Source organism: Pantherophis guttatus, chromosome 1, assembly GCF_059756535.1.
Source record: "Pantherophis guttatus breed Tessera chromosome 1, ASM5975653v1, whole genome shotgun sequence".
NCBI lineage: Eukaryota > Metazoa > Chordata > Lepidosauria > Squamata > Colubridae > Pantherophis > Pantherophis guttatus.
Genome location: NC_142063.1, coordinates 15,388,214 through 15,406,154, shown reverse-complemented (window position 1 = coordinate 15,406,154; position 17,941 = coordinate 15,388,214). Strand labels below are relative to the sequence as shown.

The 17,941-nt window shown below is 44.7% G+C and overlaps 1 protein-coding gene across 1 annotated transcript in view; it reads right to left on the bottom strand.

Annotated features, from left to right (window-relative positions):
• TMEM59L (transmembrane protein 59 like) overlaps positions 1-17,941 on the bottom strand; it is a 38,316-nt gene that overhangs the window by 15,265 nt on the left and 5,110 nt on the right. The window contains exons 2-3 of the mRNA XM_034422622.3: positions 12,012-12,117; positions 8,345-8,442 (exon numbers count right to left, since the gene is read on the bottom strand). Coding sequence (XP_034278513.3) covers positions 8,345-8,442; positions 12,012-12,117 — 204 coding nt within the window. The remainder of the gene's footprint in view (positions 1-8,344; positions 8,443-12,011; positions 12,118-17,941) is intronic.

Genomic DNA, 17,941 nt, shown 5'->3' with positions numbered 1-17,941 from the left:
TTCTCGATTTACAACCATTCGTTTTGTGACCATTCAAAATTACAACAAATTACACTTTGAAAAACCATTCATGACCATTCATCACATTTGTAACTCTTGCAGCCTCCCCATGGTCACGTGATCAAAATCGAGACGCTTGGCAACTCGTATTTATGACCGTTGCAGCGTCCCGGGATCAGGTGATCCCCTTTTACGACCTTCTGACAAAAGCAAAGTCAACGGGGAAGCCACATTCACTCAACAACCGCTTTACTAGCTTAACAACTGCAGCGATTCACTTAACAACCATGGCTAGAAAGGTCATAAAATGGGGCAAAACTCACTTAACAATTGTCTTGCTTAGCAACCGAAATTTTGGGTTCAATTGTAGTTGTAAGTTGAGGACTACCTGTACAAGTGAGGAGGAAGAGCGAGAGTACAGATAGTCCTTGACTTACAACTATTCAAACAACGGCACTGAAAAAAGTCTCTTATGAGCGGTTTTCACACGACCCTTGTGTTTTCCCACGGTCACATGATCAAAATTCAGGCGCCTGACAACTGGCATGAGTTTATGACAGCTGTACTGTCCCGCGGGTACATGATCACCAATCTTCCCAGCTGGCTTCTGACAAGCAAAGTCAATGGAGGAAGTCTGATTCACTTAACAGCTACATAATTCACTTAACAACTGCAGTGATTCACTTAACAACCGTGGGGAAAAAATATCATAAAATGAGGCAAAACAACAACTGTCTTGCTTAGCAACAAAAATTTTGGGCGCCATTGTTGTCTAGGTTGAGTACTACGTATATCCTTAGTTAGCACAAAACTCTTTAAGTTGGCTGAAGAGGAAGAACTCCGAAAAGGAGGGTCAGTAAATCTGGTCTATCATTAGTTCCAATAGAAGTGAGATCTAACAGATTAACAGAGTTGGAAGGGGCCTTATAGATCAGAGGTCCTCAAACTTTTTAAACAGGGGGCCAATTCACGGTCCCTCAGACTGTTGGGGGCCCGGACTGGCTATGGGGGGGGCGTGGCTAGGTAGTCATGTAACTGGGTGGCCGTGGCCAATTTAGCAGTCCATTAAACAACACACACAAATTAAATGCTCCTGAGAGTGGAAAGCAGGTTACTGAAGGGATGTGGCTGTCTTGGTGTGTGTGTGTGAGGGATTCTGTTTGTGTGTTTGTGTATGTGTGTCTTTCTCTCTCTCCCTCCTTCTCCCTCTCTCTCTCTGGAGGCCGAGGAGGCCAAAAACAGGCCATTTTTGGCCTCCTTGGCCTCCAGAAGGCAGGTGGGGGTAGGTGGGGCGATGTGGGCGGGGCAGCCTCGTGGTCCTGCGCGGTTCGGATTAATGGTTTTGGCAGGCTGTATCCAGCCCATGGAGACGTAGTTTGAGGACCCCTGTTGTAGATCATCTAGTGCAACCCCTCCAACACCATTTCTGACAGATGGCAGCCCAGTCTCTTCTTGAAAGCCTCCATCTAATTTGGCCCGTCCAAATAGTTGTGTTAGAAGGAGACAACATAGGCTTAGACAACTTAGAACTATGCCGCCTTTGGACTGACCTAAGCGTGGCAGATAAAATTATCTGCCACAATGTCCTACCTGTCAATGACTCAACCGCAACAATACACCAGCACACAATAGATACAAACTTAAGGTAAACCACTCCAAACTCGATTGCAGAAAATACGACTTCAGCAACAGAGAGGTCAATGCCTGGAATGCACTACCTGGCTGTGTGGTCCCTTCCCCAAACCCCCAAAACTTTAACCTTAGACTGTCTATTGTTGACTTCACCCCATTCCTAAGAGGTCTGTAAGGGGTGTGCATAAGCGCACCAGCGTGCCTACCATCCCTGTCCTAATGTCCCCCTTTTATTTATATCCATTTCATGTATTCATAATCATGTTTATACTTATATCTGTTATCTAATACATGCTTGACAAAAGAAAGAAAGAAAGAAAGAAATAAGATAGATATATATATAGATATATAGATATAGATAGATAGATAGATAGATAGATAGATAGATAGATAGATAGATAGATAATTACTAAAAAGAGGTATCCCTTGGCAACAAATCCATTTCTCTTCCCAGTTTTGGAGGGAAAAAAATGAAGAGACAATAGCCTAATAAGGAATGTCATTTAAAAGCTCAAGGGCAAAGTCTGACAGCATCAAGCACATCTCTGAACAGATGACTGGCGACAGAAGCCAAGCTGAGATGTCACGAAGCCATGACAGTGAGGGTAGTCCTCAACTTACGACCGCAATTGGGACCAGAATTTCCATTGCTAATCAAAGTGGTTGACAAGTGAGTCATGCCCGGTTTTACAACCATTTTTGCCACAGTTGTTAAGCAAATCACTGCAATTATTAATTGACTCAGGTGGTCATTAAGTGAATCTGGTTTTCCTCATTGACTTTGCTTGTCGGAAGCCACTGGGAAGATTGCAAATGGCGATCACATGACCCTGAGACATTGTAAAATACATACTGGTTGCCAAGTTTCCCAATTTTGTTCATGTGGTAGAGTGGAGTGGAGTGGAGTGGAATGGAATGGAATTGGGTGGGAGTGGGAGGGGGAATGGGAATGGGAATTAAAATGAAAAGGAATGGAATGGAATGGAATTGGGTGGGGTGGGAGTGGGAGTGGGAGTGGGAGTGGGAGTGGGAGTGGGAGTGAAAATGAATAGAATAGAATAGAATAGAATAGAATAGAATAGAATAGAATAGAATAGAATAGAATAGAATAGAATAGAATAGAATGGGCCTTGGAGGTCTTCTAGTCCACCCCCATTTCAGATAGATTGGAGCAGTTGTTAATCACTTTTTTAGTGCCGTTGTAATTTCAAAGCAACGAGTTGCTACCCAAATGGTTTAAGTCGAGGACTTTCTGTACTCTTTCGGTGCAAAGCTCAGGGGATAACAGACATTTCCTGGAGAAGGTGAGCAGAGACCTTGTATTCTCAATACAGTGTTTTCTGGCCCAGATAACATTATTATGTGTTGCCAGAACCACTGGTCACTGACTTAACCAGGATAGTGGCATAATGCGTTCAAGAGAATTGTGTGAATAGGATTAAAGCTTTCTTATGTCTAATCCTAAAAGGGCAGGGACAAGCCCACATATCATGGCTCATCAAGCCTCATCATCCTTGCCCCACTGATTCTGAACCATAATTCCTTCCTTCCCTTCTTTCTTCCCTCCCCCTTCCTCCCTCCCTCCCACCTTAGATCTCCTACCATATATTTCAATAGATGTAGTACTGGACTGAATATTTTTGTTTCAAACACAATTTTCCACCACTTCACCCTCTCCTCACTATATCAACCTAGGAGAATTTGGCTTCTCTGCTTAAAAGGAAATTTTGGGCTCCTCCACCCCGATATTCTGGCCTGCCTGCCTCGGCCTGCCTGCCTGCCTGCAATTTTGCCCTGATACCACACAGCTAGGAAGAAGGCTAAGCCAAAAAACCAGGTAGCTCGCAGCCTCTGAACTGACAAGCCCTACATTTCATCCGCAAGGTTGCGACACTATGAGGGTGGCCTGCTTTGCAGTAGACCACCTTGCTGTTTAGGTAATTCTTCCCTCTCCTGATTTTCTTGTCCCAGGAGGGAAAGGCCGATGATAAACAACCATCATATTTTAAAGAGAGAATGAAGCAGATTTAGAAAGTCACCCCCCCTCCCCCCAAACCACCATTTCTGACATTGATCCTTCAACAGAATTCTGCACCTGGGAAGCAAATGCTTTCTTCTCTACAAAAAAAAAAAAAAAAAAAAAAATCTTCCAAGTCTGGGCTGTAAAAATACAACTCCTTATGTCAAGATTTCCCCCATGTTTTTTCTGCTAGGAATCTCTCCTGCTAGGATAGTTACTTCTCCTTTTATGCAGCAAGATTCTCTTACTGTAACGTCACAATAAAATTTGACTTAATACTCCTGGTTGGTGCTTCTTGTCAGGAATACCTCAAAAGGCTGGCATCAATCTTGCAAATCTGCAAGTGTGCCTCTCCCCTTTACAATCGAAGAATTGGGGAAGGTCCCTTCTGAGAGGTTTGCCAGATCCTCATCCCTTCAGCTGATTAAACTGCCCTTTTCTGACCTTTATTCAGTCTGCAGTGGAGGTGGTTTTCAGCCGGTTTAGACCGGTTCTCCTGAACCGGTAGCAGGTGGGCCTACCCGTGGGCCCACCTGCCCTGGCTCTATGCCATCCTATTTAGGCATGTTTTTGAGGCCAGGCGCATGCATGGAAGATGTTGTGGTCCGCCAGCAGCCCGTGGAGCTAGCAGTGGAGTCAGACAGTGAGGAGGCTGGGGAGGACAATGGGACAGTCCTGGAGTCAGAGGAAGGCCTGGACGAGGGCTCTGCATCGGAGGCAGAGATGGGGCCAGGGACATCTGGGAGTGATGCATGGACTCCAGAGCCTCCAGAGCCGGACAGCAGAGAGGCAGAGGAACAGGAGGAGCCTGTTCCTAGTGCACGCATGTGCAGAGCTGCCAGAAGGCAAAAGCAGCTAAAGCAAAAAAGGACAACTCGGGAGTAAGGCCAGGAGATGATTGGTCCCTCCCATAAGGCTTAAAAGAGCAGCAAAGGCTCTTGGGCTCTTTGTAGGAAAGCAACGTTGCTATATCTGTTTCCAGTTGGCATCTCTTGTGTCTGAACTTTGTGGGGCTTTGCCAAGAAAGGCCTTTGGCAGGGTGCCAAAGAAGATAAAGGTTTGTGATAAGCCCGAAGGACTTTTTCTGAAGGACTTGTTTTGGAATTAATTTGGACTAAGCTGGGAATGAAGTAATTCTCAGCTTTATAATAAAATAGGTTTGTTTGAGACTAATTGTGTCTTGTAATGACTAAGTGAGCCTAGGTCACAACAGAAGGCACGCGCGCGAGCAAAGCACATGCGTGAAAGGCCAGGCACATATGTGGAAGGCAGGTGTGCGCGTGAACTGGGTGTGCACGCACAAAGTATGTGTGTGCGCGTGCAGCAAACTGGTAGTAACGTAATGTGAAATCCACCACTGGTCTACAGCTCCTGCTACTGCCACGTGTCTCTCAAGGACATGCTCACGGACCTTTACAACAAATGATTAGAGAAGTGTCTTTGCACCACAACAATATAGATGAATCCTACGCAGGTAGTCCACAGCTTACAATCAGTCGCTTAAATGGGTTCTACACCATTAAAATCCCTTTGCAGCGTCCCACAATCACACAGCTACATTTTATGATGGTTTTGCCAAAAATTGGCATTGCTTCCAGGTTTTGGCAAAACCAGCCCATAGCAAATTGTTGGTTGGCTTAATAACCATGATGGTCATTTAATGGCCACGGAAGTCACTTTACGACTGCAGCATTTGCTTAACAAATGCCGCAAAACAGATCACAAAAATCAGGTCGGTTCTATTGAGTGACCTGATTTACAATCATCACAATTTATGACCGTGATGAGTAGATTCCATTTTAGTTGTAAGTTGAGGACTACCTGTATCAGTTGAAAAAAGAAAATGTGACAAACCTCTGAAAAGAACTTATGGGATCCTTAGGACCACATTTTAACGAACACTGGAGTAGATAATCTGCAAATTCCCCTCCCAGAAGTAACATATTTCTGAATAATAGTTGGGATTCTTAGGATAAAGATCAGGGGTAGTCTGATAAAATCCTTGTCAATCTTCTGCAAATCAGAAAGAGATCTAATTCAGATTCTACCTGACCCTGTCTTTTCAATGGAATGGATCACAGATTGCATTGCTTATTATACAAAATACAACCCGGGACCCAAATGAGCCTGACAGAAGTGATGTTTTGAGTATTTATGTGTTTTAAGACTCTCCTCCCCTTTGTCCTTCCTTCCCTGGCAGCTTCGGGATAGCAATTATAATCCGAGAGATTCTAGCAGCCCATTTCCACCGAAGCAACAGGTGGAAAATGAGTCACAGGCAGGCCAAATTCTTCTAATACCAGCTAGTTATTTGTTCTTTTCCTGTCTGCAAGGCCTTTAGTTTCTGCTTGTGGGATTCCTGGAGGCCACGACAAGAAAAAATATATATATGCTAGGTCGGGGCCTGTGGCTTTCCAGACATTCTTCAACACCAGAGGTAAAAACAAGACTCCGGAGGCAGGCAGAAAGACAGACAGACAGATTGTAACTCTCCAATTCTGTCCCCCATGTGCCTTTTGGGATCAGCTTAATAAAAAGAACTGTTTCCTACCCAACCCAGCAAACAGCAATAACAAATTCTGAAACCAGTCTTGACAGCTGCCGTCTTAGCAATGTGTATCCACCAGGCTGAATAATTACAGTGTAAACAGAAAGATCTGCAGCGCCTACATCCAGATAACAAAACAGCCTTTTATTATTATTATTATTTTATTTGCTGTAAGTTAGATTATAATGACGCTTTTCATCCACTCAGTAACCGCTTTGGCAGATTAAAATAAAGACAATAAAAAAAACAATAAATTAACAAGCCAAACTGGAAAGTCCAACATCCAGAAGTATAATGCCAGTAAATGAAGGAGCAGAGAGATTGTTGCCAAAAAAGATATTAATGCAGTCACCAGGTGGCCTAGGTTAGGGAAAGCATTGTTATGAGGGAGGCCCCAGAGGGAAGGCCTTCTGCAGGGCATACGACAATAATAATGGCATTGTGGTACATACTTCCAACACTCCATTCATGTTCAAAAGGGTTAGGGCAGTGGTAGGTTTCACATTATGTTACTACCAGTTCGCCGCACACATGCACGCTCTCTTCATGTGTGCACACGCCCAATTCGCACGCGCACTTGCCTTCCACACATGCACCCGGCCTAAAAAACGTGTCTAATAGGATGCCGGGGTGGGGGGGGGCAGGTAGACGGGCCCACCCACAATTTCCGCTATCGGTTTCGGGGAACTGGTCCGAACCAGCTGAATACCACCTCTGGGTTAGGGCCTCTGTTCTTCGTGTGGAAGGCACCCAGTTTATTACTTAAATTTATTTATTTTTCTTTCATTTTAGATTTCCCGCCTCCCCCTCAGTGGTGGGTTGCCCCCGGTTCGGACCGGTTCTATAGAACCGGTAATAAAACCGGTGGGAGGCTCCGCCCACCGACTCCGACGTCACCAGAACGCTTCTGCGCATGCGCAGAAGAGCGCGCGTGCGGCCCCATTGTGAACTGGTAGTAAAGGTAAGTAGAAAACCCCCCTGCCCCCACCCCCCCTATATTTTTATCAATAACTCAAGGCAGTGAACATATCTAATATTCCTCCCTCGTCCCATTTTCTCCACAATAATAACCCTGAGATGGTTTGGGCTGAGAAAGAGGGCCTGGTCCAAAGTTATCCAGCTGGCTTTCATGCCTAAGGCAGAACTAGAACTCAGTCTCCCTCTTTTAGCCTGGTGGAGGGATTTTTTTTTAATATGTGAAGTATTTCTGAAAAAAGTAGCTAAATCAAATATTTAACAGAAATTCCTCCTTTTCCAAAAAGCATGAAATGGTTGTCTAATCTCTTCTTAAAAACTTCCAGTGTTGAAGCAAACACAACTTCTGCAGGCAAGTTGTTCAATTGATTAATGGTTCTAACTGCCGGGGAAATTTCTCCTTAGTTCTAGTACTGTTTTCAGTACTCCTTAGTTTTCAGTACTGTTGTAATTTTGAACTGTCGCTAAACGAAAGGTTGTAAATCGAGAACTACCTATATATTCTATGGCACCATTTAAAAATGGGCATTTGTCTGAAATGGTATAGCGTTTCCTGCCTGAGCAGGGGATTGGACTAGAAGACCTCCAAGGTCCCTTCCAACTCTGTTATTCTATTCTATTCTATTCTATTCTATTCTATTCTATTCTATTCTATTCTATTCTATTCTATTCTATTCTATTCCATTCCATTCCATTCCATTCCATTCCATTCCATTAAAATGTGTTATGACGAGATGGCCACCCAGAGAGGAAGCTCCTCCCTGCTCATGTGCAGAGTACATTTCCTTCATCAGCAACAAAACCCTACCTAACCCTCCATCAAAATCTCAGTCAAAAAAAAAGAGGAGCTTTTAAGATAGTTAAAGCCTTGTCATTAGATGATGACATAACGTTTAATAATGATCTCTCTCTGATCATCATCTAAAAATTTTAAATTTTTAATATTTTTTAGTATTTTATATATTCAAATTTTAAAATTGGTTTTAAATTGATTGGGGTTTTAATTTGTCTGGGCCAAAACTATTTAATTTGATTTTAATTCTGCTTTTAAATTTTGTATGTATGGATTTTATTGTTGGCTGTTCACCGCCCTGAGTCCTTCGGGAGTAGGGCGGTATATAAATCAAATAAATAAAATTCTGTATTCTGGGGTTAAAAACCAGAGTTACCATGTTTTCTCCTCTGTTTTCCATTTCCGGCAGCTGTGTCTTGCATCCGGTCGTACAGCCAAACTGCTCTTCCGCACCAATGTAGGCTTCCATGCAGGCTGCAATATCCAAGAGGGAGGGGGGGGAGAGGAAGAATTCAGCACAAATGGACAAAATTCAGGGTTCGGAAACTGATTCCGTTTCTAGCTGACATCTCAAATCTAGTTCAAAAATGCCAACCAAATGCAAAATTTGAATAATAATAAGAGCCTTGGTACTACAGTGGTTTAAAGCACCCTGTTATTAACACAGCTGCCTGCAATTTACTGCTGGTTCGAATCTCTCCAAGGCTCAAGGTTGACTCAGCCTTCCATCCTTTCTAAGGTAGGTTAAATGAGGACCCAGTTTGTGGGGGCAATAAGCTGACTTTGTATAAATATACAAAAGTATGAAGGCTATTGCTTAACGCACTGTAAGCCGCCCTGAGTCTTCGGAGAAGGGCGGCATATAAATCAAATTAAAAAAAAAAAAAAAAATTGCAGCTCCAGGATTCATTTCTTCAGCCTAGTGCCCTACAAAGTGTTGGATTTCAATTCTTGGAAAACCCCCTATTTTTTCATCCTGCAATCTATGTTACATGTTTATGGAATTATTTGTGAGATTTATATCCTGCTTTTACTCCAGGAGCTTACGATGGTTTGCATGGAGATCTTTCTTCATTTTCTTCCCCAAAAGCGCTGTAAAATAGAGGTAGTCCTTATGACCATAATTGAGCGGGGCAATTACAGGTAGTCCTCGAGATATGACCACAATTCAGCCCAAAATTTATGTTGCTAAGTGAAACATCAGTTAAGTAAGTTTGTCCCATTTTACGACTTTTCTCGCCACATTTGTTAAGTGAATCACTGCAATTGGTAAATTGGTAACACGGTTGTTAAGTGAATCTGGTTTCCCAATGATCTTTGCTTGTCAGAACGTAACAAAAGGGGATCATATGACTCCGGGACACTGCAACCGTCATAAATGTGAGTCAGGTGCCAAGCATCCGAATGTAAATCACATGCCCATGGGGATGTTGTAATGGTCATAAGTGTGAAAAATGGTCATAAGTCACTTTTTTCAGTGCTGTTGTAACTTCGAACGGTTACTAAGTATACTGTTGTAAGTCGAGGACTACCTGTACAGTCGAAAGTGGTGATAAAGCAGATCACCACATGACCGGACCCAATGTTATCACTTTTTTCACAACAGTAGTTAAGCAAACATGGTGGTTGGTAAGCAAACCCATTGTTTGCTATGGGGCTATTTTTTGCCAAAAACCAGAAGTAAATGCCTGTTTTCAACAAAACCATTTGAAATCACAGTCACATAATCATGGGGTGCTGGAAAGAGCCATAAATATGAGCTGGTTGCCAAGTGACCAAAATTCAGTCACATGATCATGCGGAGGGGGGAACAATCTCAGTCCATCGGTAGCTTTTTTCAGGGGGGGGGTTGTCATAACTTAGCATGGTCGCTAAGTAACCAGTCATAAGTTGAGGACTACCTGTAGATCAGGCTCAATCCTCCCAGGGACTTGATGTGACTGAGTGTTGCCTTAAACCTGGTTCTCCCTTCTCCTAGACCAGGACTGTCAAACTCGCGGCCCGCAGGCCGGATCTGCCACACGCTGGCCACACCAACACCCGGTTTAGCGAACAGGGAAAAAGTCGCGATATGTGATGCCACTGTGACGCCGTGAGTTTGACACCCCTGTCCTAGACAGAGCTAGGTTCTACTGGGTTCTACTTACTGGATTCTACTTATCTTTACTACCGGTTCGCATCGCGCCCACGCGCACTCTTCTGCGCATGTGCAGATCACCTATGATGACATCCAGGTTAGTGGGCGGAGCCTCCCGCCGGTTCTACTACTGGTTCTTGCAAACCAGTCTGAACTGGGGGCAACCCACCACTGAAACAGAGGTCTCCAAACTTGTCCACTTTAAGATTTTGTGGACTTCAACTCCCAGAATTCCTCAGCCAGGAAGGAATCCATAAAGTTGCCAGGTTTGGATACCTCTGTCCTAGATCAGCATCTTCGTCCCTCCAGCAACAGTGCGACTCTCTACTACAAGATGAGGTATGTTTCTTTAGCTTTGATGACATTAAAAGGGAATTCAGCAAGTTTATGGGATCTATGTTTATATCAAATCATTGTTTGGGATGGTGAATGGAGCCTCCATGTTTAGAGGCAGCAGGCTATCTTTGGAAAGAAGGCTATAGAGACAAGTAAAAACTTGGCTAGATATCCAGAACTGGGGCTCATAATGTGTGAAGGGCTCCATTAAAGGTAGTCCTCAACTTACAAACAATTTGTTTAGTGACTGAAGTCACAACAGCACTGAACAAACGTGAGTTATGACAGTTTTCACATGACCGTGGCAACATACTCATGGTCATGAGTACATAAAAGAACATAAATTGAGGCCAAAGCATGTTTTCAGGAGACTCAGAGTCTATGAGTTCTAGTACTGCCTGAGGCACAAAGCCAACTGGGTGATTTTGGGCCAGTCACTCTGTCTCAACCCTAGGAAACAGGCAATGGCAAACCACTTCTGAAATTCGGATTTGACAACTAGAATTATTTAGGATGGTTGCAACGTCCCAAGGTCACCTTTTGCGACTTTCTGACAAGCAAAGTCCATGGGGAAGCCATTTAAAAATCATGTTTAACAACTGTGCCAAGAAAGGTTGTAAAATGCGCAGAACTCATTTAACAACTGTCTCGCTTAGGAACAGAAATTTTGGGCTCAACTGTGGTTGTAAGTCAAGGACTACCTGTACTTGGATTTACTATGACTTGATTAATCATCCCAGCTGCTGTTTATATTTATACTTTTTTCTTTTATGGATGTGGTTATTGTTTTAATGTCTTTTAAGTTGTTTTAATTTTTTTTTAAACGTTAGAACTGTAAAAAACAGCCAGAGTCACTTGGTCGAGTTGGGCCAGCTATAGAAATTGAATAAGTAAATTTATTAAATTACAAAAATTCCCTTTGAGTCCTGCTTCCCAGAGACACAGGTTTGGCCCAGATAAGCTGACAGACCTTCCATTCCGATTGTGAGAGATGATTTCCCAGCTTCTTTAATAAATACATCAGCACCTCGTGACAGCTAGATGGTGCTCAGTTTTCAAAGGCAGCTACATCCGAATAACCAGCTGCTGGAAATCCAGAAGAATGTGGCTGCTGGAAACAGGTTGCTGGTCCAACGGGCAGATGGTCCCTCTTGGGAACGTAGGAACTGGAGGTCCAACCAGCCTCAATTCCAGATGGGATGGGATTTGTTTCATTTTAAAGACCGGGCACCCCGCTTTTCAAACAGGCCCCCGAAAAGTTATCAAAACCATTCATGTATGCAAAGCCAGCCTTTTGAAATCTTTGCTTTGACAGATTTAGAGAAGGGGAGGAAGGCTGCCCAGTTCCCACCTGCATTTTCCATTATCCTAGAGACTGTTGGTGGAAATTTGTTTCAGAAGCTCGGAAAGAAGGAAGAAGGAAGGGAGATGATGACCTTCTTAAGTGGAGGGAAGGTTCTGGATAATGTAAAAGAGGGGGGGGGAAGAGGGGTGTATGGATTAAAGAGGGGGACGGGGGGTGGGAGGAAGAAAAACCAGGAGGAGGAGGGACACAGAGTTACTGCCTTACCCGATTCGCACTCGGCTCTGGTTGCATTCAGCTCAGCAGTGGCATCCACAAAATGACAGATGGAAAACAGCCGGCAGCCCCGGTAACAGGCGTTGAGAATAGCATCCTGAGGGAGGCAAAGGAAATTGCAGGATGGGAGGGAGAATTGAGATGCTACAACTGCAATTGTGTCTCTCCAAATTTAACACAACACAGGGTCCACAAAACACAGCCCTTTTTTTTTTTTTTTACACCAATGCACAGAATTATAAGAACCAGGAAGTGCTCTAAGGGTCATTTAGACCAGGGGTCTCCAACCTTGGCAACTTTAAGCCTGGAAGACTTCAACTCCCAGCTGGCTGGGGAATTCTGGGAGTTGAAGTCTTCCAGGCTTAAAGTTGCCAAGGTTGGAGACCCCTGATTTAGACTAACCTCTCTGCTCTGGGCAGAATCTGCATAGCAGGTTGTGTCTGTATTGTTCCTAATAGGAGGAGATGGCCCAACAATGAAGGAGACCCTGTCCCTTTCAGAGGCAGCTCTTCCATTACCAAAGCTTATGGCTAAGTAAGACCTTCCTCCTAAAGTTTTCCCTGAAATCCCCATCTTCAGTTCTGATCCTTGCTTCTGCAGCCCCCAAATACAGCCCCCTGTTTCATCTTCTTCTCAACAGTCCTTTAAATTGGCATTTCTCAACCTGGACCATTTTAAGATGTGTGGACTTCCAATACCCACAATTCTCCAGCCAACATGCTGGCTTGAGAATTCTGGGAGTTGAAGTCCCCCATGCTTTAAAGTCAATCAGGCTGAGAAACTCTGCTTCAAATTTTTGAAGAAAGCTATAATATAGAACAGGGATGGCTAACCTTTTTGCCGTCATGTGCCAAAAGTGGGGGGAGCGCAGGGGGGTCACACCCACATGTGCCCACACCCATAATTCAGTGTGCCCCGCTCCCCGTGCATGACACCCCTGCGCTCCCCCCGCTTTTGGCACAGTGGGCCCAGTACGCCTGTTTTTCGTCCTCCCCAGGATCCAGAGGCTTTCTTGGAGCCTGGGGAGGGTGAAAACAGCCTTCCCCATCCCCCTGGAGGTCCTCCGGAAGCCAGAAACAGCCCATTTGCTGACTTCCGGTGGGACTGGAAGCCCCGTTCTTCACTCTCCCCAGGCTCCAGAGCCTTTCTAGTAGCCTGAGGAGGGCGAAAACGGCCTTTCCCCATCCCCCCAGAGGCCCTCCAGAGGCTGGAAATAGCCTGTTTCCCGACTTCTGGTGGGCCCGGAAGGCCCGAAGCTGAGCTAGGGCAACGCTTGCATGCCCACCAATATGGATCCATGTGCCACCTGTGGCACGTGTGCCATAGATTCACCATCACAGATATAGAATATGAAGTGAGGAACCTATAGCTCCCAAGCTATATTTGGTGCCTAAATTTTGGCATTCTCTTTCTGGAAATTGATGGTATGGTTCCCTACCATATTAAAAAATACTACTTATTTCTCATTTAGTTATCTTAGCTTACCCCCAGGCAATAGAGATAGAATTCCCCCTTCTCATTTTTCCCATCTGCCATCTTGTTAAGAGAGTTTAGTTTAAAGAAAGAAACTGGCGCAAAGACACTCCAGGAGCTTCCATGGCTGAGGATGGATTTGAACCTGGGGCTTAATTTAATAGTTATTTTGAAGCAGGAAGCACAGTGAAAAGGTAATATATTAAAGTACATTTAGCAAACTTTAAAGAAATACAGGTAGTCCTCGACTTACGACCACAATTGAGCCCAACATTTCTGTTGCTAAGCAAGACAATTGTCAAGTGACTTTTGCCCCATTCTGCAATCTTTCTTGCCACAGTTGTTAAGTGAATCACTGCAGTTGTTAAGTTAGTAACACGGTTGTTAAGTGAATCTAGCTTCCCCATTGACTTTGTTTGTCAGGAGGTCGCAAAAGGGGATCATGTGACCCTGGGAAAGCAGCAACGGCCATAAATATGAGTCAGTTGCCAAGCACCCAAATTTTGATCACGTAAACATGGGAATGCTGCAATAGTCGTAAGTGTGAAAAACGGTGATATGTCACTTTTTTCAATGCCATTGTAACTTTGAATGGTCACTAAATGAATGGTTGTAATTCAAGGACTACACCTATACTATAATTTTAAAATAAAAGTAATATTGGCTTGAAGGACTTTGGTTTTCTAGCAAAGTTTATTGAGTTTTCACACTTACGACCATGGTCACGTGATCAAAATTTGGGCGCTCAAGAACTGGCATATTTTTACAAGTGTTGCACTGTCCTGGGGCCATTTAACCACCATCTGTAACTTCCCAGCCACATTCGCTTAACGACTGCATGATTCATTTAACAACTGCAGTGATCCACTTAACAATTGTAGCCAAAAAGGTTGTAAAATGGAGCAAAACTCTCTTAAAAACTGTGTTGCTTAGCAACGGAAATATTGGACTCAATTGTGTCTGTAAATTAAAAAGCCAACACAGTTCTGGGCTGCATAAACAGAGGGATAGAATCAAGATCACGTGAAGTGTTAATACCACTTTATAATGCCACACTTGGAAATACTGCACCCAGTTTTGGTCACCATGATGTTAAAAAGATGTTGAGACTCTAGAAAGAGTGCAGAGAAGAGCAACAAAGATGATTAGGGGACTGGAGGTTAAAACATATGAAGAGCGGTTGCAGGAACTGGGTATGTCTAGTTTGATGAAGAGAAGGACTAGGGGAAACATGATAGCAGTCTTCCAATATCTCAGGGGCTGCCACAAAGAAGAGGGAGTCAGGCTATTCTCCAAAGCACTTGAGGGTAGAACAAGAAGCAAAGGGTGGAAATTAATCAAGGAGAGAAGCAACCTAGAACTAAGGAGAAATTTCCTTAGAACAATTAATCAGTGGAACAATTTGCCTGCAGAAGTTGTGAATGCTCCAACACTGGAAGTTTTTAAGAAGATGTTGGATAACCATTTGTCTGAAGTGGTGTACGGTTTCCTGCCTGGGCAGGGGGTTGGACTAGAAGACCTCCAAGGTCCCTTCCAACTCTGTTATTCTATTCTATTCTAATCCAGTTCATCTGATACGTCTGGTAACATTTTTTATTCCGATGGAGGAAGCAAGTTTTTAAAAAATTTCCAACCCCTTGGTGCAGTTCAGAAATGAAACATTATATAACGTATTTATATGGTTTATTTACCCATCTTATCAACATCTACATCCCTCTTTCATGTGTTTCATGTTCTCAAGCTTTTGAACAATAGGCTAATTAAGACAAAAATCCAAAACAACATCGTTAAAATTAATCAGAGGATATGATAATCCAAAAGAGGGAGGGAAAATACACCCTGCCAGCAGTCAGAACTCATTTATGCTTTCCAGAAGCAACCCTGATATCAGCCAGTTGAGATGGAAAAATCTTAATTGCCTTATCTTTTGTTACCCATTTGAAATCTGCAAAAAAACATGAAGATGATCCCTGGTGGAAACAGCCTATTGGACTAAAACGAGTGTGTCAAACTCTATTTCATTGAGGGTTCTGTTCGATCTGGGGGGGGGCACGTGGCCAGCTTGACATCACTTGTATCGGGGGCACCTGTGGTGGCCCAGGCAGGGCTGGCGGCATCCATTGTCTCCAGTGGAGGAAGGTGAGACCAGGGAGAGCGCCAAACCCTTGTCCTCCAGAGCAGGGGTCTCCAACCTTGGGCCCTTTCAATTCCCAGAATTCCTCAGCCAGCTGCCTGGGGAATTCTGGGAGTTGAAGTCCACAAGTATTAAAGGGCCCAAGGTTGGAGACCCCTGCTCCAGAGGAGCCTTGTTGTCTGTTGGTGGCCAAGTGCTAAGGTAGGACTTCCTTCCTTCCTTCCTTCCTTCCTTCCTTCCTTCCTTCCTTCCTTCCTTCCTTCCTTCCTTCCTTCCTCCCTCCCTCCCTCCCTCCCTCCCTCTTCTTTCTCCTTTCTTCTTCCTGGAGAATTCTGGGAGTTGAAGTCCACAAGTCTTAAAGGGCCCAAGGTTGGAGACCCCTGCTCCAGAGGAGCCTTGTCATCTGTTGGTGGCCGTGCTAAGGTAGGACTTCCTTCCTTCCTTCCTTCCTTCCTTCCTTCCTTCCTTCCTTCCTTCCCTCCCTCCCTCCCTCCCTCCCTCCCTCCCTCCCTCTTCCTTCTCCTTTCTTCTTCCTTCCCCTCTTTCTTTCTTTTTCCTTCCTTGCTCTCTTCCCATCTTCCCTTCTTTTTCTTGGTCTTTCCTTTCCTGTCCCTTCTTGGATGCTCAAATGCAAAAGGGGAAACGTTTCTCCTTTTGTTTTTGGTTTTGCTTTTAGTTTGTTTTGCTAGCCCTTTGCCAGCGAAAAAGGAGCCCGGGGGAGGGGGGCACATGCAGTTCCCCGGGCCCCGTTTTCGGCCTGGACGGCCTCCTGAAGTAATATGCTCTACAAGGGATTGCCCCTGAAGACTATTTGGAAGCTACAACTGGTGCAAACTATAACTGGTTATATACTAGAGGTAGTCCTTGATGTATGATCACAATTGGGAGTGGAAAGTTCGTTGGTTATCGTCACAGTCATTAAGCGAGGCATCACGTGACTTCACCTAATATTACAACCTTTTTTTGCCATGGTCATTAAGTAAATCACTGCGGTCATTAAGCAATTCCAGCTTCCTCCATGGACTTTGCTTGTTGGAAATCGGGTGGGAAGGTGGCAAGTGTCATAAAGGCGAGCCAATTGCCACACGGCCAAATTGCAATCCTGTTTACTATGAGGTCTGGTGTGACGGTCATAATTTCAAGGCTGCTACATGATTTTTTTTTCAACAAACTGTCATTAAATGAATGGTCATAAATTGGCTATCTGGAATACAAAACGGACAAACCAATATTGTCCTACAACACCAGCATTCAAGAGCTGCACTGGTTTCTGCTTTGTTTCAGGCGAAATTTAATGCACTGGTTATAACTTTTATAGTCGCACAACAAATCCTACATCGCTTCGGGGCCAGGTTGTTTATGAGACTGCTTACTTCACCCACAATCTTTCCATCCAAGTCAAGCCGGCAGAGAGTTTGGTTAAAAGTCTCCAGATCTCATAAGGTACAATGGGGCAGGATTTTAACCATAATGTGTTTGTTTGTTTGTGTCCTGCCTTTATCACTTTTACAAATGAGGCACTGTGAACATATCCAACAGAACACCTTCCTCCTTCTCTTTTCCCCACAATAATCTTGTGAGGTGGGTTGGAGAGAGAGAGAGAGAGACAGAGAGAGAGAGAGAGGGAGGGAGGGAGGGAGGGAGAGAGAGAGAGAGAGAGAAGGAGAGAGGGCAAGAGGGAGGGAAGGGGAGAGAGAGAAAGAGAGAGGGAGGGAGGGAGAGAGAGAGAAAGGGAGGGAGGGAGGAAGAGAGAAAGAGAGAGGGAGGGAGAGAGCGAGAGAGAAAAAGGGAGGGAGGGGGGAGAAAGAGGGAGGGAGAGGGAGAGAGAGAGAGAGAAAGAGAGAGAGGGAGGGGAGAGAGAGAGAAAGAGAGAGAGGGAGGGGGAGAGAGAGAAAGAGGGAGGGAGGGGGAGAGAGAGAAAGAGAGAGGGAGGGAGGGGGAGAAAGAGGGAGGGAGGGAGGGGGAGAGAGAGAGAAAGAGAGAGAGGGAGGGGGAGAGAGAGAAAGAGGGAGGGAGGGGGAGAGAGAGAAAGAGAGAGAGGGAGGGAGGGGAGAAAGAGGGAGGGAGGGAGTGGGAGAGAGAGAGAAAGAGAGAGAGGGAGGGGGAGAGAGAGAAAGAGAGAGAGGGAGGGGGAGAGAGGGGGGGAGGGGGAGAGAGAGAAAGAGGGAGGGAGAGAGAGAGAGAGGGAGGGGGAGAGAGAAAAAGAGAGAGGGAGGGAGGGGGAGAGAGAAAGAGGGAGGGAGGGGGAGAGAGAGGGAAAGAGAGAGAGGGAGGGAGAGAGAGAGAAAGAGAGAGAGGGAGGGAGAGAGAGGGA